Genomic DNA, 27407 nt, shown 5'->3' with positions numbered 1-27407 from the left:
CGAGGATTTACATATTAAAAAATAAACGTTAAATAATCAGTCTTTTTGAAGATAATTAATTTTTCAATTTTTATTTTAGATTTTTACTACAATATCATTTAAGTTTCACGGAATTCAGACATTTTTACAAAAAAAAAATTTGAAGATATATATTTTAAATAGAATTATTACAGTAAAAAATCGAAGTCATGAAAATGAAAATTTTATTTTATGAAATTCTTATAAAAAGTAAAAATTTAATCTTTTTTTGAAAATTAATGTTAATGATATTTAATATTTTTATCTGAAAACTGGGAAACTAGATATTACTAGTATATCTACATTAGTATGTTTTAAATAGTTACTGATCAAAGATACAAATTCATAATGTAGGTATGTATTGTTAAAAATTAATTTGATATAATTATTCGAAGATGATTTGGCAGTTTTTCATTTAGTATGAATCGTAAAGTTTGGTGTGAATAAAGTTACTTTTAAGGTTATTTTTCAATTTTCATGCGAATTTTACAGTCGCAGTGGATATTGAATTTAGTCTTTATAGATCATCTAAATAATTTTTTTTTTATCATCATCATCATCATCATCTAAATAAAAGTTTAATTTCAGTGAGAAAATCCCTATTTTCTTTACAGTTTCAATATAAATGTACACATACATTATAATGAATACAAATGAAAATGATCCTATTGTTAATATTATTTTATTTATAAAAACTTACTCTAAATTAACAAAAACATATTTTTATAATGTTAAAACTTGACTAGGGTTGTTACAATTCGAGGCGACAATTTCTAAAATTAAGGATAAAAAAAATTTTATACAAAAAAAATATATAGTACATAAGTAGTTTTATATAAACTGCTATATAACAAAATCAACATTTGATATTCACTAGAATTAACTCCATTAGGTATTTTTAAAAGTTATACAAATAATAATATTGATACAAACCTTAACAACAAGGTTTTACCGTGGATTTCTAAAACATGTCTATGCTTTGACTGCGATTAGAGATAGAATTTTTTAATTAGCTTCATACGACGACTTCGTTGGCGCAATGGTCACCATGCCAGACTGACGAACTTATTGTCGCGGGTTCGATTCCCGGTACGGTCAACATTTGTGTGATGGGCATGCTTGTTGGCTGTGGTTTGGGTGTTATAATATGTATTTAACTATAGGTTTATATGTGAAGTATAAATGTAAATTGTGTGTAGTTAATCAGTTGAATTAGCACCCATAACACAAGCTAATAAATAGTTTACCAAGGGACTAACCGACCGTGTGTGAAGGTTACGCAATTCATTTATTTATATAAATTACGTCAAATTTCAATCTGTAATCGCAAAACCAAGGATAGTTAGGTTATAGAAATCCGCAGTTAGTGAAAAATTGAGTAAACAAGTTGATATGAACACAACCATTGTAAAATTATTTTACTAATGTTCCAGTTTTGACTGCTTCAGCTACCTATGATGTGGTATTCGGCACGCTTCTGTAAGAAAAAATAAATAAATTTAGGAACACCCACGTGAAACTTACTTATAAAACATTAATGGTGCGTCACTAGTGCATTTTTTTATAACACACTTCCACACATACATTTCTCGCAAAATTCAATAACCATTTAACTTCTGCATGCTCACTTATTTTTCTTCTAATTCACAAATGTAAACGTTACTTTTTTATTTATAAATCCCTGTACCTAAATATATTATTGGTACGGTAGACTACACATCAGTGGTAATTGTCGTGCACCTTAACTCAATAGTAATAAGTACGATTTTTTTATAAAACTGTTACCACTGACCTGAAGTTGACCGTACATAAAAACTAAAATAAATAATAATGGTTGTAACTTTATTTATAATTATTTACATAGATATTTACAATACATATTTACAATAAAAATCAAAAACTATCCTAGTAAAACAAACAACTAAAAAGCGTCAAAAAATTCGTCCCCATCGCTGTCAACTGGGAGCGTGCCCAAGAGGCTGGCAGCATTACCTCGTTGGATCGCCATGCTGATTCTTTGTCCGAGGTAATAGCCAGCCTTCTGGTCACGAGAAGCGTCAACCAGCCGCCTAGAGAGATCAATGATAATGCTTCACTTACTTCTTGGTGCACTTTTAAGAGTAGTTGTTCGCGATACGCAGTCACTTTCCTCAGACTCGGATCGCATTTGAAAACTTGTTTCTGAAAATGAAACGTTAAAAAGTACTAGGAAAAATGCTAATAATTCTATTATCTTTTTTCATAGTAAATGGGCAACAATCGTGCCACACCCACTAAAGACTTAGGCATAGTAGTTTTCTGTATCTATCTGTTGTTTTTCTTGTATAAGGCTCAAAATTATATCTCTTGTGAGGTGATTAACAGTTGATAAAGTGTTGGAAATGACTGTTAATCCAATTCAGATATGCACCATCAAAACCATCAGTGGCATTGAGTCAGATAAATATTTTAAACATATTTCACAAACATACGTAACTGATTCATGATCTACTAGGATAATAAAAATAAATAAATATCTTTAGCTTACGCAATAGTAATAATGAATGATATATATTCGTAAATAAATTGAAAACTATACATACTACAATTTTCCTTTAAAAGCGAGATGAAGTCGGTATTTCCTATCTTGTAGTCCGAGAAGAAAAACCGAAACAAGCTCAAAGGCCAGAAAAAGAGAGGGAAGAAGTAATAAAATTATACACACCACTATCATATCTTGACTTGCTGTTCCCGGGCAGGTGAACTCTGTTTGGCACTTCTTGATTGTCTACGTGCCCGAACGTACGGAACCCTATCGCGAACTGCGCGTATGGACTTATCTCGTATAATTCTGTAAAAAAAAAATAACCATATTCTTGTTAATTCCTTTGGATCCCAAAAAAATGATAAAAAAGTATTTATTGAATTAGATCAGGCTCCCCACCCACGTCAGACTTTTTGTAGAACAGATAAATCAAACGATTTTTGTAGTACGCTCTGACCGACTTTTTATAAGACGTGTGCATTGCACTATTGCCATCAGTGTGTTGGATTTTTCTTCAACGAAAAATTGGTCACCGATTATCTATAGGACGTGGGCAGCCTCAATGAGATTAAAATTGTATGTTTGTTCATGTCAGTGGACACACTTTTGTGTGTTCAATGTGCTACCATTATAGAATATTCTAAAAAATACAGTCATCTCCCGAGCTTTTTTATTCTTAGTAATGTTCATTGTGTTTACCATGTTTATTGTCAGCAGTAAGATGCACAGGTGTGCTATACACCCTATTGTTCATGTCAGTGGGCACACTCTGCGGTGTGTGCACCGTGACGTTACTTCGCTCGGACTTGCATTCCGCTGTTAATGAGTTCCTGTACTCTGTTAGGTGCTGGTGGCTGAAAAAGATAAGAGAAATATATATGTTGTAATGAATGCAGAAACGATAATAAAAAATATAAATATGTTTATTTGTCTCATGTCTCATCTGAAGTTGGTAGGTAGCTTTATTACTTGGCTGCAGGACTATTTGCGGACCCTGGTGTAACAAAGCGCATTAAAGGTAATACAGGTGGTTTTAAGTAATTAATGGACACACTCAGAGACATTTAATGGTTACTTAAGCCGTTCCTTAGTGAGGAATTTCTATGAGAATCCGTCACTAAGGAGTGACTTAAGTAATCATTAAATGTCTCTGAGTGGGGAGGCAAGGAGTCACTTAAGTAATCATTAAATGTCTCTGAGTGTGGGGGTAAAAGTCTGACAGTCTCTAACTGAACCCACAGCGGGAGGCGCCATTTGATGATTTTCTCAAAATAAAATAGCTTCATGCCATATTTGTTACATATTTTTGGGTTATCAGAAAAAAATGGTGTACTTACTTATGCCTCTTGACGAGTATGTAGACGCAAGTCAATGAGCATATCATGAGTAGTATTGAACTGCAGATTATAACTAGCATGTTCAAATCAAAGAACTCTGATGGTAGTCCCACTGATTCTGGAAACAGAATAAATATAATTAAATTCATAATAATTAATTAGTGGTCTGGAATATAAGTCCTCGGGTACAAATAAGCAGGTTTAGACCTTAACAAATACCAATGCTGACACATTTTTCTTTTTTCTAGTGTCTTTTGGATACTACCGTCTAAGTGTGAAATAAAACCATCAATTCTACAGCATCATAATCAAGTATTCATGTTTTCTTTGAAGAAAATATTTGGCCCATCATTAGGTCAACAAACTACGACAACTAAATATGGCAATATTTAATAAAATCTTGACCAAAACGACCTCCCCCTTACTCACCTCCATGAACAGTAGTAGTAGCATAACTATACAGCGAGGTGGACACTCCTGCAGCGTTCTCCGCAGTGAACCTGATGTGGTACCAGTGTGCCGGGGTCAGTTCCGCCAGCACGAAGGAGTTGGATCCTCTACTAATACACTTACCTCCATGAACAGTAGTAGTAGCATAACTATACAGCGAAGTGGACACTCCTGCAGCGTTCTCCGCAGTGACCCTGATGTGGTACCAATGTGCCGGGGTCAGTTCCGCCAGCACGAAGGAGTTGGATCCTCTACTCATACACTTACCTCCATGAACAGTAGTAGTAGCATAACTATACAGCGAAGTGGACACTCCTGCAGCGTTCTCCGCAGTGACCCTGATGTGGTACCAATGTGCCGGGGTCAGTTCCGCCAGCACGAAGGAGTTGGATCCTCTACTCATACACTTACCTCCATGAACAGTAGTAGTAGCATAACTATACAGCGAAGTGGACACTCCTGCAGCGTTCTCCGCAGTGACCCTGATGTGGTACCAGTGTGCCGGGGTGAGCTCCGCCAGCACGAAGGAGTTGGATCCTCTACTCATACACTCACCTCCATGAACAGTAGTAGTAGCATAACTATACAGCGAAGTGGACACTCCTGCAGCGTTCTCCGCAGTGACCCTGATGTGGTACCAGTGTGCCGGGGTCAGTTCCGCCAGCACGAAAGAGTTGGGCTGCGCCAGGAGGGAGGGGGGCGCGTAGTGGTTCCAGCTCTGGTCTAGTGCAGGCTGGAAATGAAATCGGTAATATATCGGTCTTTCAAAAAGTGAGCATTGGAAGATGTCTTGTGGGATGATGAGCAGATGCCATTTCTGTTGTCTTTCTTATTTATTAATGTTTTTATTCGGTGTTTACTCGTTTTTGATTTTTATTTCTTTAGCTTATACCTAACATCATTCTCTAGGTGACAGTGTACTCTACAATTGCGTTTTTACCATCCAGTAGCAAGAAAATGTCTAAAGAATTACTCATAATAACTGTAATGATCCGTAAATTATAATCAACTTGAAATTTGCTTTCAGGACAATTTTAATAATCCTTAATAAAACTTGATCCGCGAGTGAGTAGCATATACCTATGTATTTAAGTATATTTCACAAGATATTCTCATATACTTACAATTCTATTTTCAGCCTTCCTCCAAGTTTTTCCACCGTACTCTTTATAGTCCACATCGAACCTCGTGATCTCACAGCCGTTGTCATCCCACCCACTCAGCTGAATGTAGATATGTGTCGCGTTGCTCCAGAACCATTCAGTACTGGTTGGTGATATTGGCACTGGAAAATAAAAGGTTATTATGAAGTACTACTTGAATTTGGATTGATTGTTGCCAGGATGCAAGCTGATTAAGAATGTGACGGTAAAGACGTTTTGGAGCAGTTATCTAACACTTCATTTTGATGCAGGTACAGGTCATGAGCACCTGTGTGATTTACTAGATTAGCCCAAGTATATGACATACATTAAGAGCTGAACATAATCAAAAGAACTGTAAGTCACCTAAACAGAAAAATGAGGATCTAGCATACGCAAAAAAAATATCCTCTAAAACACGTATTTTATCAAAAAGCTTAAATAAAATTGTAATACATCCACTATTAGCAACATCCCCGTCAATCGTTGATGCTCATCAGGGAAGGAATACGTTCAGCAATAGACGACAACAGGCTAATATTATAATGATGATAATATTAATATTATCGACATACCTCCACCCAAAGTAGTAGCATCAACATAAGTAGGCTGTGAGGATCCCACACTATTCGCCGCAGTCATCCTCAAGGAGTACTTAGTGCCACACTTGAGACCTTGCAGCGTGTACTCCTGGGTCCCCTGGAGAGAGGTGCCTTTGCTCGACCACGCGTCTTGCCAGGAGCCGTGGGCTTCTTTCCAGGTTAGATTGTAACCTGGAATGGAGATTATATAGAACGATTCCTTGGAATCATCGATGTAGGTTTTGATGATTTGGGCAGATCCTGTGTTGGTTTATGTGAAATAAAAAACCTTGATTTTGACTTTGAATTATCAGGTACTGAGAATTTTACTGGGGAGTTTGTTGCGTCACTTTTTAGAGTGGCGAATCGTCGATCTTTGAAGGAATATCTTACTTAAACGTAAAGACGACAGCTAATAAACCTGAGCAAAGGTTGATTTTACATTATTACTCAAACCTTAGTACCTTAGTAGCAGAAAGTATCGATACTTATATTGAATAGGCTGGTCTATTCTCTATTCATTTAAAGGAAATAGGTGTTTCTTAAAATCATCTATTTGATCTATTGGTATGGTTATTTTCTGAACATTTTAAAGCATACGAAACTAGATACAATAATAAAGAAAACTCACTTATTTTCTGACTCTTCCCCCCAATCTTCCTCGGCAGCTCCCACTGCAGATGTATAGCATTCTTATGTGACGTGACGCGTAGACTCGGCGGCTCCGGAGTAGGTAGTACCGACACTTCGTACGATACTGAGTCAGAACCGTACAGGTTTTTTGCTAAGCACGTGTAGTTGCCGCTTAGGGATTGGTCTATGTCTGTGGAATGTGTAAGAAGTTTGGTTAGTTTTGATACAGTCTTCAATAGATTTTTAACCTTATCACAACAGTGGTAGGTTAATGTTCGTTTGGTAAGATTCGGGTCGGTCTACCAGTTGGCGTCTGTCCGAGTTAGAAGATTTGGTAATGAAAGAAAGAAAGAAAGAAAGAAAGAAAAACCATTTATTTTACACACAAATGACGCAGAAAACGAAACACACACAAATACAAACAAATAAATCTAGGGACAAAACTAACAGTAAAACAAAAATAAAAGCGCTGCAGCTGCGTCACTTATGCGTGAAAAAGGGGCAGCGCTCAGCATAAATGCTGTGTCACGCACACGCAGGCACGAGACAACAGCGCTGGTTTTCAGCGCTGACCCACGATAATGGATTTGAGTAAGGCTTTTGATAGTCTAAAGCACATGGATGTAATGGTGGAATAAGGTTTAAAAATTGCAGAAAAGTGATAAGGCATATAGTAAGAAATTTTTAGTTGTAGTTATTAGCCCATGATCGAGCGGATGGTCTTTATATTCTATGGTCTTTATATACTCTATGCATCGGTTTTTATATGTGAATTTTGCAGAAATGGATCGTATTAGGAAGTTTTTCTCATAAATGTGAAAGGTGTGAGGCTGCGTGTCTACCGGAGCGGAGCTAGGCTGTGGTGTGGAGAAACTGAGAAATATTAACCAATAGGATAGGATTGCACAAAATCTCCGCTCCTCAATCCTATTGGTTAATATTTCTCAGTTTCTCCACTCCGAAGCCTAGCTCCGCTCCGGTGGACAGGCAGCCTAAAGGTATTTGAAAGATTATGAGGCAAAATCGAACTTAGGAAAAAAGATGTTAGAAAAATACTCACTATTAATAAGCAGACTATCATCATGGTTCCTCGTGAACCTCGGATGGTGTGTAATGATGTTGTGCTTGTGGTACCACACGGTGCGAGGTGGTGGGGAGCCCACACATTGACATACTAATAGGAGAGAACTGCCGACCCCTACGGACATCGGACCTCCTAATGATGCTACTCCGGCTACCACTGGAAATGACAAAGTATAGTCAGTCTTTGGGAGACATAAAGGAAATATTAGAATATATGTTGGCGGGGTGCAACCATAAAATCTGATTTGCATTGACTTGGATTATAAAATACAGCATTTTTACCCAAACTGACTTAGGAATAAAATTAAGAAGGTAATGAAGAACAATAGATCTTATGAATCGAAGAAGTAACATAAATAAATCTAGAGCAATACTTTTGAAATATGGCCACTCAAGTCCCTATTAGAACATAGATTGAAATTGATTTGAAAAAGAATTAACCAGTTCCAGATTGACATTTAGACTCTTTGCGGGGAAGACCCAGGGCATCTGAGGCGGATGACGGGGAGTAGCGACCCCGCGGGGCTATATATCCGAATGCTCCAGGGAGAGTATACTGTCCCCCATCTCCGGCCTGCCGGAGTGAAGCATGACGGGGGATAGGTCTCCTCTTGGCCTCTTGGCTTGCCTTCACCGGCCGGTCAGAGTGGAGTCGCTAGAGCAGGGTTAGCAGCCCGCTCGGAGGGTAGGTGCCTCGTGGTAAGTGGCGAGTGGGCCGGTGATGCTGGACCCACAGGGAGCGCGTGATCTGCATTTAAAATCCGCCGAGGTATCCTCACCCTTCAGCCGCTCATGTACCTGTTGCCCCCTTATTGCGATTTAGCGACTGATTCCTGGGGGCCCAGTAAGTGAGGTGGCGAGTCTCCACCTGCCATTTTTACATGTATTTAATACATTGTCATCGGCAGGTGCCATAGTTCCCGTAGTTTCCCCATTCCTAGTCCATTAGCATCCCATCACAATAGCCCAAGTAGTTTTCATCTACAGTTAGCAATAGTTTAGCACAGGACCGGGGATTGTCCTTGGGTACATTTCTATAGTGTATACAGGGATAATCGTCGGTTTTGTGTCGCCATTTCATTAAAGTTGTCTCAAAAGGGCTTCAGCGTGTTGGCTTCGGCCCCACGTTCGCCTTCCAAAAATCCGGGACTCTGTAGTCCCGTGGTCGAGTAGAGACATACAATATAATAATAATAAAAGCATTTATTTCAGATAACTTAGATCCTGTTTTTTTTTTTAGTAGTACAATAACTTATATCTAGTGTTAGTAATAGAGGTACAAACGATGGTTTACACACACAATCACTAGAATAATTACCATTATTATCAACATTGAATTGGTAACTAACCTTTAGAACTCAAATCAATATGCACTCTGTTACTCGGAGTGCTTTCTCCCACAGCAGTGTGAGCTCGCACGAACACTTCATACTGTCGCCCAGTAGACAGGCCTGAGAGAGGAAACGTGAGGTGACGCAGACTTGTCTCTTGTGTCGCTTCTACTCTGTAGCTTTGAGGAGAACTCGTGCTGAAAGGGGAAAGTAGATATTCTGTTGAAGTTCGTCTTTTAATTAGTCTATTCTATTAGGTTTATTTACACACTCATACTTCTAGTGCAGGTCTTATGGTACACAAAGCTTTAGTGGAAAACCGATTTCTAAGTTACAGGGTTTTCCTAGAATAGCCGTCACTCTTTATTTGGGTTAAGTTTTCGTTTAGTTCAATCAACGACTGGTACTAATTCCATAACCAATCCTGGTAGATGGTAGTTTACACAAATATCTATGCTTACCTAGACACGGGTTTTACATAAACAGTGTAATGTGAAATATCTCCATTCGCCTGTTCCGGTCGCTTCCAACTCACGAGAAGAGAAGTTGGCGATGATACCAACACTTTTATAGCTGAAGGTGGACCGGGCACTTGAATAAAAAAGATGAAATATTAGACTTTTCGATACAGGAAAAATATCAGGACCAACAAAACAATTGTAAAACCGGAAAAAATATTTAACTTTATATAAGGTTATTGTATAATACTTTATTTATTGGACATTGTACACCTATATGTGTAGGAGAAATAACAGTGAAAGTTTCTACGTTTTTTTTGATAGTTAAATAATAATTATTGTATAACTGAAGTTGTCAAATTAATAAGGGAGCTAAAGGTAGGAGGACCAACTAAAAGATTGCCTAATTTACCTAAAACATAATATTGTCAAAAACCTTTAGCTGGTGAATTGAAACTGCAGTACCTACAGAAAAAAAAGATAATAAAGTTCTATGCAATCAACTTACCATCTTGCAGTGTAGTACAAACAATAGGATACGAGAAAGGTCCCTGTCCATAGTTAGAGAACCCCGTCACTTTCACCGTGTAGTTAGTGTACTTGAGCAGAGCTTGTAGATATAGCTCTGTGTGTGGCGAGCTGATATTCTGCCAGGGTCCGTCTGAAACGTAAATATAATAAGTTCTCAAATAGCTTTCCATTTACTGTAAGATTTTTCTGTTAGGTTTCAATCTGATAGGTGGTAGCGGTGATTTTTTGAGGTCAATCGCAAAAGTGATAATTTTAAGGTGAATAAAATATGCAGTTATAACTCGTATTTCTTCTCTTGTAGTATTTCTTTGTCATAGATAAGACATAAGACTACTGATTTGTAGGTTGACATTGACGACCGACCGTTGGCAGTTTAACCACCACACAGCACTAAGTGGGATATTAAATGCCTTGCTTAGAAATGGCAGCAGCATTTGTGTAACTTTAAATAGCCCACTGCCCTTACCAACTATTCGCGGTGAGTAAGGATGAATTCCCCCAGGGCGGGGCCGGAGCAGTCTGGCACTGGTAATTTCCAAGCTGTGACGATGAAGTACAAATTAAATATAAAACGTAAATATACCACTTACCCTCAGTACTATAATACACGGAGTACCCCAGCAGTGAGGTCCCCTGCGCCGTGACAGGCTGCCACGCGACACGCAGGGAGGAGGATGACACTCCTCTACACTCCACTCCTGACGGGGCTACTTCTGGTGCTGGAAATTAACATTAAAAGGAATTTAGGAAAACTGCAACCAAATTGATTCACGCTTTGAATATCGTATATAATCGTATAATATCAGCTGAATCCGGTTAGACTGGAAGCCGACCCCAACATAGTTGGGAAAAGGCTCGGAGGATGATGATGATGATGATGGTCGTATATAATAGTACTTTAAAAAAATTTGTAGGCTCTTGTGGGCAAAACAGGGAAGAACGTGATTTAAAAATTTGTTTCTATCGTATAACTCATGTTTTGGACAAATAAATAATATTTATAACCTAAATAAATAGGCTACAGTAACACAAACATTCATAGCGATATATACATAGCAGAGAAACTATAACACCCAAGCGTATTAGATATTTTTTATTCTCACCTCCTTCTCTCGTGGTTTGGTACACTGGTAACGAGAATGGTCCATTGCCAACTGAGTTGAAAGCACTTACTGACACAGCGTACCTGAAAATGTTACCAAAAACTATTGAGTCTGCTTTCTAAAGAGTTTTATTCTATGAACATAAGTGAATGTTTCACCTCATATTTTTTAGCAGTCCACTGAGCGTGGTTTCTTGTTTTCCTTTCCTTGACATCACTTTTACTATCTTAGTTTGGGTATCGTTGGGAACTGAAAAAAAAAAACTATCCATTAGAATGACTAAGCAAAAATTATAACTTCTGTAATACAATCCTCGCATGCAACCACCACTTACAACAACAACTCAGTTAATCGATGTGTAAAAGTCGTCTAATTTACCTGGATCCCCACTAATCCTCGGCACTGCCTTCACATGGTATCCTTGTAGCTGGCCATTGTGGCTCTCTCTGGGTGGTGGAAGCCAGGATATGACGAGCTCTCCTGGGTTGTCTGTTTGTTGTACTTGCACGCCTAGTGGTGTTGATGATGGCGCTGGAAAAAAACATTTGATTCATCAACGCCTGTATGTATCTATCTATCTGTATATAAATATCTTGGTGTTATGTGACTCAGAAAAAATAAAAGACCACACTTTTGAAATGTAACTATAATCTTCAATTCTAATTCTTGTCTTCATCAAGACCTTGGTTTTCTGTTGTTTAGGAGATCAGAACCATTTTTCCACGCTGGTTCTAAATAATTTCATCCACTTCTTATTGCTTATTCAATCTAAGCATATGTTCTTCTCTAGATCCATAGCTTACACACTTGTTCAACTTACACAACCCTCTTTCTGTCACAGTCGATTAAAGTGGCAGCTTGCCTACAAAAGCATCATCATCTCCCGAGCCCTTTCCCAACTATGTTGGAATGCGCTTACAGTCTCACCTGATGCAGCTAAGTACCAGTGTTTACCAGTGTATACAGCCTACAAAAGCTTAATCTTGAAATAAAAAGATTTTACCTTCTTGTTGTGTGCTGAAATGTACAGGTTGCGTGTAAGGACTGAGGTCCACCTGGTTGCCAGATGCGATCCTCACTCTGTAATCCATTGCTGGTTGCAGATCCCTTAGCTCTATACTTTGACGAGCATCGTTTTCTTGTCTGAAAAATATGAAGAACACTTATTAATTTTGTTTGTTCTCAAACATGAAAATAACAGTAACAAAACGGTTCTTTGACTACACTCATAAGACCGCTATTTAACTGAAACGAATTTTGGAGTTATGGAGTTTCTTGCCGGTACTTCTCCATAAAACCCACTCTTTGGAATCGTGCAACTAGCTTGACGTTTCGAAAAAGCTCTTATATTCCTTGAAATAAAATAAAATGACTTTTACTTTAAGATTCCGTCACATGCATTTTTTTTTTCACATGAAAATAAGCCCGACCTCCCGGAGAACCGCGATGGCGTCCAACCAATTGAAATAGGTTTCTCAAAAGTCAAGGTTTCAATCTTAGCCCTTATAAATTACAGGAAATACCTAGTTACCTAAAAATATATTTCGAAAAGAAATCTAACAAAGTCCTCACCTAGTAATATTAATACTCTTAGCAGTATCCCACATCATGAAGTCATTAGTCGTATACTGCATCGTATAGTACTGCACATGAGTACTGATGGTGTCTCTCCAGGATAGCTTGACGGAGTTGCTGCTGACTGAGTCCACTTGTAAGTCTAGAGGTGGCGTTGGTGGTTCTGGAATGAGAGATTGAGGATTTGAGGAGTTGTGAGTTTTGGTTGAGGATTTAATTAGACCGGTCGTAAAAATGGTTATAAATTCTTGCATTGTTTATTATGTTTTTTTCCCTCCTCAGGTTTCAGAGGAGATTTTCACACAGGTTGAAATCATATATCGTTAATATAGTACATTATTTATTTGTTTATTTATACAGCATGGAAGACTTATCGAAGATAAAACACATTGTAATTTTGAATGGTAATCGGACAGCCAATAACAAGTCCTCGCGTTATTAAATGTGTAGCCAGTAAGTCTGACAACCAGTCTTACCAAGGAATATTGGATTACCCAAGTAACTGGGTTGAGGAGGTCAGATAGGGCAGGCGCTCCTCGTAAAGCACTGGTGCTCAGCTACATCCGGTTAGACTGGAAGCCGACCCCAACATAGTTGGGAAAAAGGTGAGGAAAAAGGTGAGGATGATGACCTTTACATAGGTAGTGAGTACTTATTATAGCGTTTAAATCCCGATTTTTATTGCTATTTCCACACCCGGTTCCAATGTCATTGACCAAAATGGACCAATGTCACACACTACAAAATAGCTACTACATAACCAATCCAAGCAATAAACCTTACCCAATATATCCAAATGCACATTATAAGCAGCCACGCCATAAGGGTTGCTGGCGCGACACTCGTACGTGCCCCCATCTCTGCTCTCCACGTAGTTGATGTTAATCACGCTGTTTAGTCCGTTGTGGGTCATTGTTTCTGATATTGTGAGCCTGAGATATTAAAATAAGGAAGTAAGTATGGACAATTATCTACATAAAACTTATAAGTAATATACAACTTAAAACAATAATAATAATTACAAAATCGCATCAAAAAATTCCTCCTCATCGCGGGCAGCGGCCCACCGGGAGTGTACCCAATCGGCTGGCAGCATTGCCCCGTTGGGTGGCAATGCTAAATCTTCATTCGTCACTTGAAGTGTCAGCAAGTCATCAAGTATGGTACTTTTAAAGTAAGTAGGCTCTACGTCTAAACATAGTTTCCAGGGTGAACGGGCTAAATCCGCATAGATTACATAAGAAGTGTTTGGATTATTTTTTCGTTACTAGACGTAGTTCCAGTTAAAAAAAAGACACTAACATAGGTTTATTTACAAGGTAATTACACAAAATGATATGAGTTATATAACACATCTACCCACTTCAAAACTTAAAACTGTAGTATACTGAACACTGAATACGAATAACTAAATATTAAGCGCCATCTATGATTTTGCTGACAAACTACTCTGAAGGGATGATCCGCAAAGTTAAGTACATACATTTAGAAGGTTGCGCTCGTTTTTCCATAACTGAGCAAGGATATTAATTCTGCTGAAAATATGTAGATGGCGCTAACAGTAGCAAATAACATCAAGTATACAGATTTTTGTAAGTAGATACTTTTTCAAGCATATTTGAATTTTAGATACTATTTAGGTACTACAAACAAGTTATAAATTACCTGGAGGACGTAAAATCAACGGGTTTCCCATCCAAGGACCACTTGACCCTTATAGGGTTGTCCCCCAAAGGTCTGCAGGTCAAGGTCACAGGTAGACCCATCTTGGTTGTCAGATTAGCGCCGACAGATTCAAAGTGCACCGGCTCTAGAAATAATTTGGGAGTTGAAATGTTTGTGACGGTTGCGTATTAAAATTTGATGAAGCGGGTAGACTGACAAGTTGATGGGTATTCTAGGTATTGTTTTTGGCATGGGGGGGGGGGAGTTACGAATTAATCGAATCTATTGCTGTAGAATTGGTTTAAATATTTGTTTAATTAACCAAATATTACAGGACCGATTAAAAAATCTTCCAGTGTTAGCTCATTTAATGTTATCGAGGAAAACTAGGTATAACCTACCTAGGTTACCTGAGTTTACCTTCTGCAGAGTGTTATTCCTACGGAATTCCAGTGAAACCACTGGCGGAAGCTAGTGTTGGCGACTTAATTACAATTGATTAACAAGTTTAATTGCTTTTTCATACACAACGCGAGTTATACGAAATAAGCAAAATACGTTGCGAGTCTTAAGTCTCTTGTTGTCTCAACTAGCTGTTCCTCTCATTTTTCAAACTGTGGTAAACAAACAGATTTCTACTTTCATGATATTATTAGGGCTGACAAAAATACATGTCGATAAAATATTGACATGATCAATCAAATTGATCGACTCATACACTCAAGGGGTTAGTTGAAACATGAGACGTGTATACCTCTCTCTTCTTTCATGGGTAATTTATGATAGCATTGGTACTAAATTGTCCTCATTTCGTGGCTCTTTAAGCTGTAGTATCTTTGACACAGTTAAAAGTACGTTTTGAAAACTAGCTGTCAGTAGCCATTCTCAAAACTAAACACTGACCGTATTTTTCAAATCGGATCAGAAGTTCCGCAGATGAGATTATCGCATTTAACTATCCAACCAATCAAACAAACTCTTCAGGTCTTTAAAATTGATACAGATTATTAATCGACTTCAAAAAATGTGGTTTTCAATTTGAACTCTATGAATATATACTTTTGCGCAATTATCTCACGTGTGGCTAACCCATTTTAATTCGGTTTTCAGCATAGTATTAATAATTAGCATAGTATTGTTTCTTAAATATCAATAAAACTTACTATTAACACTGATCCACAAATTCTTGTTCAAGGCATCACCAACCCCGTTTTCCACATTACAAGCGTACATCCCTTCATCGGAGAGGGATACCACTTCAATGATGAGGGTACCGTTAGGATAGCTCATAATACCTCCTCCTGCTAAGTCGAGGACTGGTCGCCAGATGCCGAGGGTTGCTGAAAATGTGGTAAGAAAATTATTTTTTTTTTATTTTTTTATTTATTTATTGGTTTACCAACAATTGAATACACTAACATAGACATAAAAAACAATCAAAACAGATAAACAGTAGTGCACAACCAGTTACAGGTAAACTCAGCATTCATATGGTAGTTGTACGTATGCAAAAAGTAAAACGATGCATTATATAGGAACTACTACTAAGTTACATATTATATAAAAAAAAAGAATACTAAAACTAGGTACGAGTTTAACAATATATAAAAAAAAAAAAAAATGATAATAATTTAAACACATAAAGTATGCATAATCAATCCTTTTCTAGACTTTTCAAAGTCTTTGACTTTAGAGTGCACAGAGAGTCAAAGTGTAGGTCAATAAGATCGCTACAGTCATTAATGGTCTTGCTTAACCTCGCAACAGGGGAGTTAGCACCTAGCACCGTTCGTCGGAGCGGTGGACAGAGCGGTGTTATGGGTTTACGCGGAATCCTTGAAGGCACACGAAATCTAAAACTACTCAGTATCTGTGGGCAAACAATTTTGTTAGCCATTACTTTACCCACGAACAGTACGTCCATAAGGCGACGGCGCTTTTCCAGCGAAATCATTTTAAAATGTTCTAACCGCTTGTTATATGAACGCGTTTTTTTTTGCTATTCCGCCAGCAAATGCCAGGTGAAATAGAAAGCGCTTTTGGATTCTCTCCAGGCGTAACGAGTGTGTAGCATAATGCGGACGCCAGATCACGCAGCAATATTCCAGCCCGCTCCGAATGAGACTGTTGTAAAGCATAATTTTAGTTTTTGGACACCGAAACTGTTTGCAATGTCTTAAGACGAACCCAAGCATTTTCGAAGCCTTTTTTATTATGCAATCCATATGTGGGATAAAAGTTAATTTAGCATCAAACGTAACACCAAGGTCTTTTATTGTGTTTAATTCTGCTATTTTAGTTTCATTTATGTAATAGTCTTGTCTTATCAAATCATACTTTCTAGTGAATTTGACATGGTAGCATTTACTGGGATTTAACAACATTGAGTTGTCTTCACACCATTCAACAAGCCTATTGAGATCAGTCTGCAAGAGAGTGGCATCATGTTTAGATTTAATAATTTTGACGAATTTCAGATCATCGGCATACATAAATACTTTAGAATGTAGGAAACAATTTGGAATGTCATTTATGAAAAAATTAAATAATACCGGGCCCAGATGGGAACCTTGTGGAACTCCGGAAGAGATATAGCGGTTGTCGGATTGAAATCCGTTAATTACTACATAAAAAGATCGGGCTCTAAGATACGAATTTAACCAAGAAAGCAACATTCCAGTGATACCATACGCTCGCAGCTTATGTATCAGTATCTCATGCGATACTCTGTCGAAAGCCTTGCTGAAATCCGTATAAATGACGTCGGCTTGATGACCTGAATCCATTGCCTCTGATATCAGTTCGGTAAACAAAAAAAGATTTGTACTTGTCGATTTTGCCTCTACAAACCCATGCTGTTCGTCGCTTAGGTACAGTTTAAGGTGCTTTTGAATAAATGGACAAATTAGAGACTCAAAAATTTTAGCAAAGCAGGATAGAATTGATATGGGTCTGTAATTAGAGATCAGATTGTCCTCGTCAGCTTTATGTATGGGTACGACTTTTGCTACCTTCCATTCTGATGGAAAGACACCTGAGACTAAGGATTTGTTGTAAATAAGCAACAATGGGGTGACCAACTCAGCAGCACACTCAGAGATAAAAATTGGGGGTATCCCATCTGGTCCAGCGCCCTTATTGATATCTAATTTCTTAAGCTTTTCGTGTAAACTTTCACTATTTAAAGATATGTTTGATAGACATAAGCTATTAATTTCAATATTATTCAAACATTTTGTGTAGCCGTTATTGCAATTATCTTGAGAAGGGCTATAAACAGAGGAAAAGTAAGATGCAAAGTATTCACAAATGGTTGCGGGATCAGACGATGTATCGCAACCATTTGTCATTGAAATAGGATATGAACTTGACCCATCTCTTTTAGCTTTAACATAACTCCAGAATAACTTCGGATTACCTTTGAGTTCGTCTTGCAACTGCTTTATATAATTGTTGTAACAAAGTTTTGCAAGGTCATTACAGCGTTTTGTTAAAATCTGCAGTTCAATTTTATCTAAAGGGTTGTGGTAAATATTGTGGCGTTTCCTGATCTTATTTTTGCGATTAAGTAATTTGATCAGACTTCGATTGAACCATGGTGGAAATTTACTTTTTTTTGGGACTCGCTTCGTTATAAATTTCTCTATACCTTCACGAATAACGCCATAAAACAGCTCTACCATCTCATTAACATCCGCCTGTGCATCAAATAACTCATGCCATTCAATACTACTCAAGTACTTCCGGATCGGTATGTAACTCGTTTTCCGGAAATTAGGTCTATCATCAGTTGTGTTATATGGTAGTCTGTCTTCCTTATTCAGAGAAATAACAATATCAAGGGGAGGATGGTGCTGGTCAATGTTACTAATCGGATCCTCACTTTGACTCACTCTACACATTGAATTGTTACAAAGCACAAGATCCAAAATGCGGTCAGAAGAGTTACATACATTGTTAAATTGCTTAAGCCTATTTACATTCGCAAAATTATGATTCAAATGTAAGGTCAGACTGGACATTGGCATTGATAGCGACAATATAGTATTATTAACAGCATAGGTGAATTAAAAACACAGTTAGGCAAGTTCAAAAGGTCAAAGGTGTCCAATTTGGTGAGAAATCAAATATTGGAAGGCCGTCATTTGTGTTGGACAAAACTATGTAGCTAGAGTGAGTTCCACCCTACACATTCTATCACTCTTGGATCATCACATCATCATCATATCAGCAGATTGTCTTGCCAACCATCTCATCTGCCTAGCCTTTTCACAACCATGTCAACTGAGTTCCAGCGTTTTACATATAGGAACTACCTATCTGACCTCCTCAACCCAGTTACCCGGGCCACCATCTCTTGGATATCTGCTCTTCACTATCATCTAGAACAGAGTAAATACCTACCATCCCTCTTCATCCAGTGTATCTGCGGCGCGGGGTATCCGTTAGCGTTGCAGTACACCACTCCCCGCTGTCCCAACAGTAGTGAAGTGTTTGTTGGCTCTTCTATCCATTTCGAACAAAGTGAATACATACCATCCCTCTTCATCCAGTGTATCTGTGGCGCCGGGTATCCGTTAGCGTTGCAGTACACCACCCCCCGCTATCCTAATAGCAGTGATGTGTTTGTTGGCTCCTCTATCCATTTCGAACATAAGTGGATACATACCATCCCTCTTCATCCAGTGTATCTGCGGCGCCGGGTATCCATTAGCGTTGCAGTAAACCACTCCCCGCTGTCCCAACAGTAGTGAAGTGTTTGTTGGCTCTTCTATCCATTTCGAACAAATTAAATACATACCATCCCTCTTCATCAAGTGTATCTGCGGCGCTGGGTATCCGTTAGCGTTGCAGTACACTACTCCCCGCTGTCCTAACAGTAGTGAAGTGTTTGTTGGCTCTTCTATCCATTTCGAACATAAGTGGATACATACCATCCCTCTTCATCCAGTGTATCTGCGGCGCCGGGTATCCATTAGCGTTGCAGTAAACCACTCCCCGCTGTCCTAATAGCAGTGAAGTGTTTGTTGGCTCTTCTATCCACTTCGGTGCCACTGTGGGAGGAAGGTCGGGTTACAGATCAGATACGATACCTACATCTTTTTTAAATAATTTATGGGCTTTATAATTCAGTTTTACTATATTACAAAACTGTTTTCTATTTTATTTTTTCAACATCACACCGCACAAAACATCGTCTAAATATGTTTTAATTGCAACAAATAATGTACACAAAAGTCTTCTTACCATTAATATACAAATCTGCAGTTTGGTTAACTTTGCCGACGTGGTTGGTTGCTATGCAGGTGTACTTCCCACAGTGCTCCAAAGACACGCGCTTTATTATCAGAACACTGAACAGTTCTGAACTTCTTTCTGTTATCTGAAAATATACATTAACATCATAATTTTCAACTGTTAGTATAGCACAGTCAGCCCAAAATAAAAGACAAGAACATTTCATAAATAAGCTACCAGTATATAAATCGAGTCTTAAGGTATTTTTAAATAATGTTAAGTAAATTCTGGCGTTTTAATTGTGAACACTGTTACGAAGCAGTGAGATGATGGCAGATAAAGGGGTATGGAAGAAGAAAACAGCTGCGTCTACCTCAAATAAAAATGTGATAAAGACATGATGATGATTAAACACTTCAGTAATAAAATGGTACTCACTTTCAAACTAGGAGGCAATTTTTTCCCATCCTTTAACCATGAGAAATAAATAGGTGGATCTCCACCGACAATGTTGCAAGTTATCTGAACAATCTGGCCTTCTTTCAGACCTGTTCCAACACGCAGTTCATCTAACTCTGGTGCTTCTACAACTTGGATTTCAAATGACCTGTAAAATATGTACATTTTATTCTCTGTTTGTTTTTATTTGAAAGGACAGGCAAGGCAACTTAAAATTACTAAACATAATATTAGTATTTCTGGCAACCGTTAATAAATTGCTGATGCTTATGAAAAACATGCGTCGAAACCAAATGAAACGAAGGGCGTTACTGCCCTAGGATTCTCGTCAGGAACTTAAATGAGTGATTTTAGTGATTTTTAGAGAATTATGTTGAGACTGACTGAAAAGACCATTAAGATATCATGAATCTGTTTCCATCTAGATTCAAGCTTACTGCAGAGGGCTTCGAATATGTCAAGGTCCTGTTATATGGTCAGAATAATATTTATTTAAGTGGTCTCACAAAAAATCATACACAGTGATGAAAGCTGGCGTTCTATGTAAGCTAAATCCTCCTTACCTCCTCGCCATTTCTCCAGAAGGACTAAACACAATACAAGTATAAGTATCTCCATTCTCTTCCTTAACAACCCTCGGTATATTCAGCACGCCATCGGCTCCAGATTCGAAGAGTTGTCGTTTTTTACGTTTTCTTCTTGTATTCTTACTGTTGTTAGACATTGTGGCGTATGTTCGTTTGTATCTTGAGTGTTGGGGGAGAGCAGAACTTATGACTTTCTTGCCTTTATGTTCCCATTCTAGTTTGCTGGAAAGAATATTATTCTTTTCTGAATGGATGGATTTTATGAGTACCTATGCTAATTTGTTACATGCTACCACATACGTACATATTGTCTTTATGAGGCACAATTTGGGCACAGTGCACACATATGATGACAGTTCAATCTTAGAGTCGACAATAAGGTTTGTGACATAATTGGCCATCTGATCGATCGATCTTCGATTACTCTGTTCAAGTTAGAAAGTATTTGAACGAATTCAACTTAGAGTACCATCATACCAAGGTAACCATGGACTAGTTAAAAAGTACTCAGGCCCTCTTAGTTATGATGGCAGCAGTTTTTTTTATGTTGCCTCTTAGTAAAACAATTAAAGTTCGACGTTTGGAACTTGGAACTTACCGATGCTTTGTCAAGGGTCTGAGATAGTTTTTAATACTTCGTTTACATGGAAACGTGCATGATGTAAATATAAATACAAAACACAAAAACAAATTCATTAGACCAACCCAACGCAATTAGTGTGTTGATCTAAATTTTAATGATACGAAATTGTAATTATTATCAAATGGGCCCAACAATTTGAAAGGGGATTATACTGTTCATTGGACTAATCAAACAAATGCATTTAACTGTACATATTATAAAGCTTTTAATGCGAAACTCAAAGCAAATAACAATTTGATCATTGATGATAGAGTTGGCGAATACCGAGCTATTTGGCAGTTGCGTAATTGAAAACGTTGCATTGGATTTGTTGGTGTAATTAATTTATTTAAATGTTTGATTTTTTGTGAATATGTTTCTAAATAATATTAAATCTATGATTTGGATATACGTATAATAAATTCATAATTTTTTTTTTATCAGATAAATGAAAGGTGGATAAGACACGCTGTACCAAATGCAATTAAAATAGGGATAAGGGCAGGAGATTAATGATGACACCTTACCAGGTTTACACTTTAACCATTGTTAGATTGAATTTTAGATGCATATTAAGTAAGTTGATAGGAGTAAGACGTACCTGATAGGATATCCATAGTAAGGACACCTAAGCTTCAATGGTTCTCCACTTTGCACCTTTATCGGTGGTAACGTCCTGATGTAAGGAGGACCTTAAACAAAATAGTATTATTTTTATGTAATGTCAAATATTTAATTGAGGAAAGCAATATAGTAATTTTAATAAAGTAAAGCCTTTTTTTAATTTCTTTAGAAGTATTATTGCAAATGTATGTCTCTTCTAGACCTCGTGACTACAGAGTCCCGGATTTTTGGGAGGCGAACGTGGGGCCGAAGCCAACACGCTGAAGCCCTTTTGAGACGACTTTAATGAAATGGTGACACAAAACCGACGATTATCCCTGTTTACACTATAGAAATGTACCCAATCCCCAGTTCTGTGCTAAACTATTGCTAACTATGGATGAAAACTACTTGGGCTATTGTGATGGGATGCTAATGGACTAGGAATGGGGAAACTACGGGAACTATGGCACCTGCCGATAACAACGTAATAAATACACGTAAAAATGGCAGGTGGAGACTCGCCACCTCACTTACTGGGCCTCCGGGAATCAGTCGCTAAATCGCGACAAGAGAGCAACAGGTATATGAGCGGCTGAAGGGTGAGGATACCTCGGCGGACTTTAAACGCAGATCACGCGCTCCCTGTGGGTCCAGCATCACCGGCCCACTTGCCAGTTACCACGAGGCACCTACCCTCCGAGCGGGCTGCTAACCCTACTCTAGCGACTCCACTCTGATCGGCCGATGAAGGCAAGCCAAGAGGCGGGAGACCTATCCCCCGTCATGCTTCACTCCGGTAGGCCGGAGATGGGGGACAGTATACTCTCCCTGGAGCACTCGGATATATATTGCTACTATTAAGTTTGACTGCCCAAAAATAATGTTAAGCTAACTTATTTACCCAAAGGATACGTAATCAAAAACCATTACTCCTTCAAACTTAGCACTACCAGGACTAATCCAAAAGGCTTAAGTTTTTACGACCTTTAAACTTAAATTATCTTCAAACTCACCAAAAACATCAACTCTAGCAGCATGACCCGTGCTGAATTCTCCTTCGAAGGCCAGACATGCGTACAAACCACCATCTTCCACTCTTGAACGTGATATGTTCAACTGGGTGACCACTCCCACTCCTGATGGCGACATCATCTGCCCTAGGGTGTATCTGAAAAATATTAAAGTAACAGTGAGTTGCACCATCTTCTCACAAGCTTTTTCCCAACTATGTTGAGGTCGGATTCAAGTCTAACCAGATGCGGCTGAGTACCGGTGTTTTAAGGAGCGACTGCCTATCTGACCTCCTCAAAACAGTTACCCAGGCAACCCGGTAGTTCTTGGTAAAACTGGTTGTCAGACTTGTTAGCTTCTGACTACCCGTAACGAGTGACAAGTTTAAGTAAGGATTATTTGCACCATTTAACTATAACGATGACCAACTAAAACAAGCTATAAAATCGCCCAATGGACGACAATTTCACGACTTGGCTTATTGCAGTTAAATGGTGCACTCCACCCTTATTAACTATTTCATACGAAGATATACGTTTTCAAGCTAAAGAGATGAAGATGAATTCTAGCAAATCTCAATTCTTTGTAATGAGTCTCATGATTCACAATCACAGGATTAGCTTTTTTTCTAAAGTTAAATGGTTTCATTTGAATTTATCCCAATGAATGAATCACTTTTCAATTGCAAAATTTAATTTTCAGTAAAGTATCAGAATTAATAGTTCCAGCTATGGAATGTTATTAGAAAATCTTTCTATTAATATTATATGTCGGAGATAGTTAATAGTACGGTCACTGAACGAGACGCAAGCGCGCCCTCTCGTGGCGTATCCGGTGAAACAACATTTTGGCGCGCTTGGCAGAGTCGTGGCGGTCAGCGTGGCGTCCGCGGAGCTCATTCTTAGCGCAGTCTTAGTTCAGTCTTGGTCGAGTCTTCATTGAGTGTTCGTGCAGTATTCGTTGAGTCGTCGCGTTACTGCCTTTCGATTTCGTGTAGTGTACCTAGTGTTATTGCCTAGTGTTGTAGATCCAAATGAAAAGTGTCTTGTGAACTTAAATTGTAACGGTTCTTCTAACCTAACAGACAGACATGTGTTGCTGGGGAGTTTGTTCCGCCACTTCTTCTCCCCAGCCAAAACACATAGGAAGTGGCGAAGGGCGGGCGTTTTGGGGGCTGTCTTTTGTTCTGACCAATTTGAATAAACGTTTGACTTTTGAGTTCTGTTTGAGTTATCTCTTTGCTCAATTACCCTAACTGATGTCGGATGATAGTGCCATCTTGATGTGTTCGCTCCGACATATATTAAAACGTATTTCCAAGAAACCATTATTATTCTATTATCTAGATATTTCTAGGATAGAATTAAAAAATAATATAATATGTAAAATTTTATAACCGCTTCAAACTCTGTAATATGTTTCTACAGATAACCAAAAACAAAAAACTATCTACAAAAGGGTATCAGTCATGGAGAACAAAATGACTAGCGGATATGTCATAACGCAAAATCTCCTAAGAAAGTAAAGCGTCAAAATGCGAGTATTTGGGGGATGAGGAACGTTACTATAGTTCGGCCATTCAGAGAATGCGTTCCTGACACGTCGCGATTGAACTGACGACGTAACTACATTCATTGATTATTGATATAATAATGTTGTTTTAATGCTCCTCAATTGTTAAAACGGTAAACAACCAGCAAAAATATTTTTATCGTAACTGCAACGCCATTGCAAAGTTACGTCGTCAGTTCAATCGCGACGTGTCAGGAACGCATTCTCTGAATGGCCGAACTATAGCCCTAACACGACATACATGGAACTAAAAAATCCATCAAGTCCAATCAATGACCAATTGGTTTTAATTTAACAAGGAACCCCAACGTTCCATTAGTTCTAGTAAACTGATCTTGCCTACTTGCTTCACCTACAAGAAGGCGCCTACCTACCTTCCTTGGCATCTCCGCTATCTTTCCTTCCTCCGTGATATCAGTATTGAAATTGGTCCCTATTTGTGTACCTACACTAGAGTGAATACCAATTACAATGTTCTATATTGCCAATATGTTTGACCAAAATATATTGTTTTGAACTTTTTATAAACTAAATAATAAAAAAGTTATCCGTTCACAGTTTTATGGGAATTGCCGATTCAATTTGTGGCGATACAAAAGTCGGATATATTTTATTGTGGGAAATATAATTTGGATACAAAATACTACTTTTTGTGTAAAAAAATCCCCGCAAACATTGATAAAACGAAATTATTCCACTGTACGATATTTGGGCAGTAAAAATTTTGTGTTTTGTTGCAAAAATAGTAAAGCAACATATATATTATGTACCTCTATATCTGTGAAACTTACAAATAGCTTGACTTTTTTAGTGGAAAAACATTTTTTTTAATCGTTTCGGCACCTCGATCTCATAAGAGCTGCCTTTTCATAACATTAGTATAAATAACCACTCAGAAAAACATTGTTTTATTTTGACCAACCGCAAGTTGTTGCCTCTCAGAAATCCATATACAATCATAGAACCATACACTTGAAATGTCCAGCCAGATGAACACAGGTTTCGACACACTTGATCGAAGGGGACTTGAGCCCTTTTGACTTGGACATTCCTTAGCAATGCCTACGTCCAGCGCACTAGACGGTGAATGATTGGCGTTTCAAAGGTATGGCTATTGGCCAGTCGGTTGAGAAATGTCTGGATGGAGTGACGTCACTAATTTGAGTAGTCTAGCAACTTTTTGTTATGTATAACTATGTTTTTTTTTTTAATATTTTAAAGATGGAAAGAAGTAAGTTTGTTAACCTTTGGTGATGATTTAATCATCTAGATTGAAGGAGATTTGAGCCCTTTTGACTTGGACATTCCTTAGCAATGCCTACGTCCAGCGCACTAGACGGTGAATGATTGGCGTTTCAAAGGTATGGCTATTGGCCAGTCGGTTGAGAAATGTCTGGATGGAGTGACGTCACTAATTTGAGTAGCCTAGCAACTTTTTGTTATGTACAACTATGTTTTTTTTTGAATATTTTAAAGATGGAAAAAAGTAAGTTTGTTATCCTTTGGTGATGATTTAATCATCTAGATTGAAGGAGATTTGGGCCCTTTTGACTTGGACACTCCTTAGCAATGCCTACGTCCAGCGCACTAGACGGTGAATGATTGGCGTTTCAAAGATATGGCTATTGGCCAGTCGGTTTAGAAATGTGTGGATGGAGTGACGTACACTAATTATTAGGTATGTTTCTAATATTTTACAGATGGAAAGAAGGAGGTTTATTTCTCTTTGATGCAATGCTACTAGACGGATTTTGATGTAACTCTACAGAGGTCTTCCGGATACGCAAACATAAATATTATATGCCACTTGTTATGAAGCTGTTTGAAGAGTTATCTTCCGACGCTGCTGATGAAACGGCGGGAAAAAGTTTATAATGTCTTTACTCCATATTATACTAAAGTGGAAACTTTTGGTTTCTTTGTACCGTAAAGGCTCCGACGCTACTGAACCGGTTCGAAAAATTCTTTCACTTTTGGGTAGCTACACAATTCCTGTGTATTGGAAGTAGAGACGCGGATGAAGTATGTATTAGAAAGTTATAGTTAATTACCTCTGATCTGTGTTAGACGATATGACGACACCATCCCTCTCCCAAATAAATCTTGGGGGTCTGTCAGCTGTAGCCGTACATTGAAGACTTATCTGAAAACATGGATTTATTGATTTCAAAATAATTGTTATATAATCTACTTCCAACCATTATCTAGGACGAAATATTTTTTTGTATGTTAGTATAATTGACAGTGTTTTACCATTTTCTCTTCTCACTGGATTATACTTCAATACAATAAGTAACAGTGTCTGTCTATTGGCTCTGTCCAAAATTACTGAAGTGATAGAAATGAACTTTGCTACATAGATAATTTAGACGTTGAAAAGGCATAAACTCTACTCTCCGTCCAGGTGCAGGAAGCCTTAGGAATGAGGGTTCTGATTTCTGATTGATATAAAAATACGGATAGGTACATGCTACTGTTTAAGTAATAATTAAACGAACGCACCATTGATGTGTATAACTTTTCAACCTAATAGTATTTTATCAACAAAGCTATTGAAACTTACCTCTTCACCGGGAGTAACAACTTTTTCACTAAAATGTTGAGTGAGGATAATATTCCCGGTCCCTAGGTCCCTTTTATGTCTTATAAACTGGACTTCTGAAATACACAACAAAATTAATTAAGCCCCGTTTTTCGTGGAGAATGCTCTATTGTTTGAAAATCCGTTGATTCTTCGCTTAAAATAGACGCATATAGTATTTAGTGTATTTTTATATATATATATATATATTTTATATATATATTACATATGTAATTAGGTTAATGTTAGTATTTATTTTTAGTTATAGCTTCTTTCTTTTTTACACACTATCTGCATCTC

At 37.9% G+C, this 27407-nt stretch overlaps 1 protein-coding gene across 1 annotated transcript; it reads right to left on the bottom strand.

The window, feature by feature from the left end:
* Nucleotides 1-27188, bottom strand: LOC124642184 (Down syndrome cell adhesion molecule-like protein Dscam2; the record flags this gene model as incomplete). Its single annotated transcript, XM_047180496.1, has 30 exons — nt 1-1495; nt 2119-2199; nt 2723-2848; nt 3242-3396; nt 3880-3997; nt 4885-5062; nt 5454-5614; nt 6047-6244; nt 6684-6875; nt 7746-7925; nt 9118-9296; nt 9561-9690; nt 10066-10218; nt 10679-10807; nt 11192-11274; nt 11350-11440; nt 11570-11722; nt 12195-12334; nt 12764-12929; nt 13550-13698; nt 14432-14576; nt 15595-15771; nt 19366-19485; nt 19679-19814; nt 20108-20276; nt 20692-20937; nt 21939-22029; nt 22957-23111; nt 26578-26669; nt 27090-27188. Coding segments are annotated over 30 exons (4221 nt in total), but the record flags the coding sequence as incomplete, so codon positions are not given.
* Between the last annotated feature and the right edge of the window lie 219 nt (nt 27189-27407).

Source organism: Helicoverpa zea, chromosome 24 (genome assembly GCF_022581195.2).
Source record: "Helicoverpa zea isolate HzStark_Cry1AcR chromosome 24, ilHelZeax1.1, whole genome shotgun sequence".
Taxonomy (NCBI): domain Eukaryota; kingdom Metazoa; phylum Arthropoda; class Insecta; order Lepidoptera; family Noctuidae; genus Helicoverpa; species Helicoverpa zea.
Note: the sequence above shows the minus strand (reverse complement) of the source record. Positions and strands in the feature narration are given on the sequence as shown.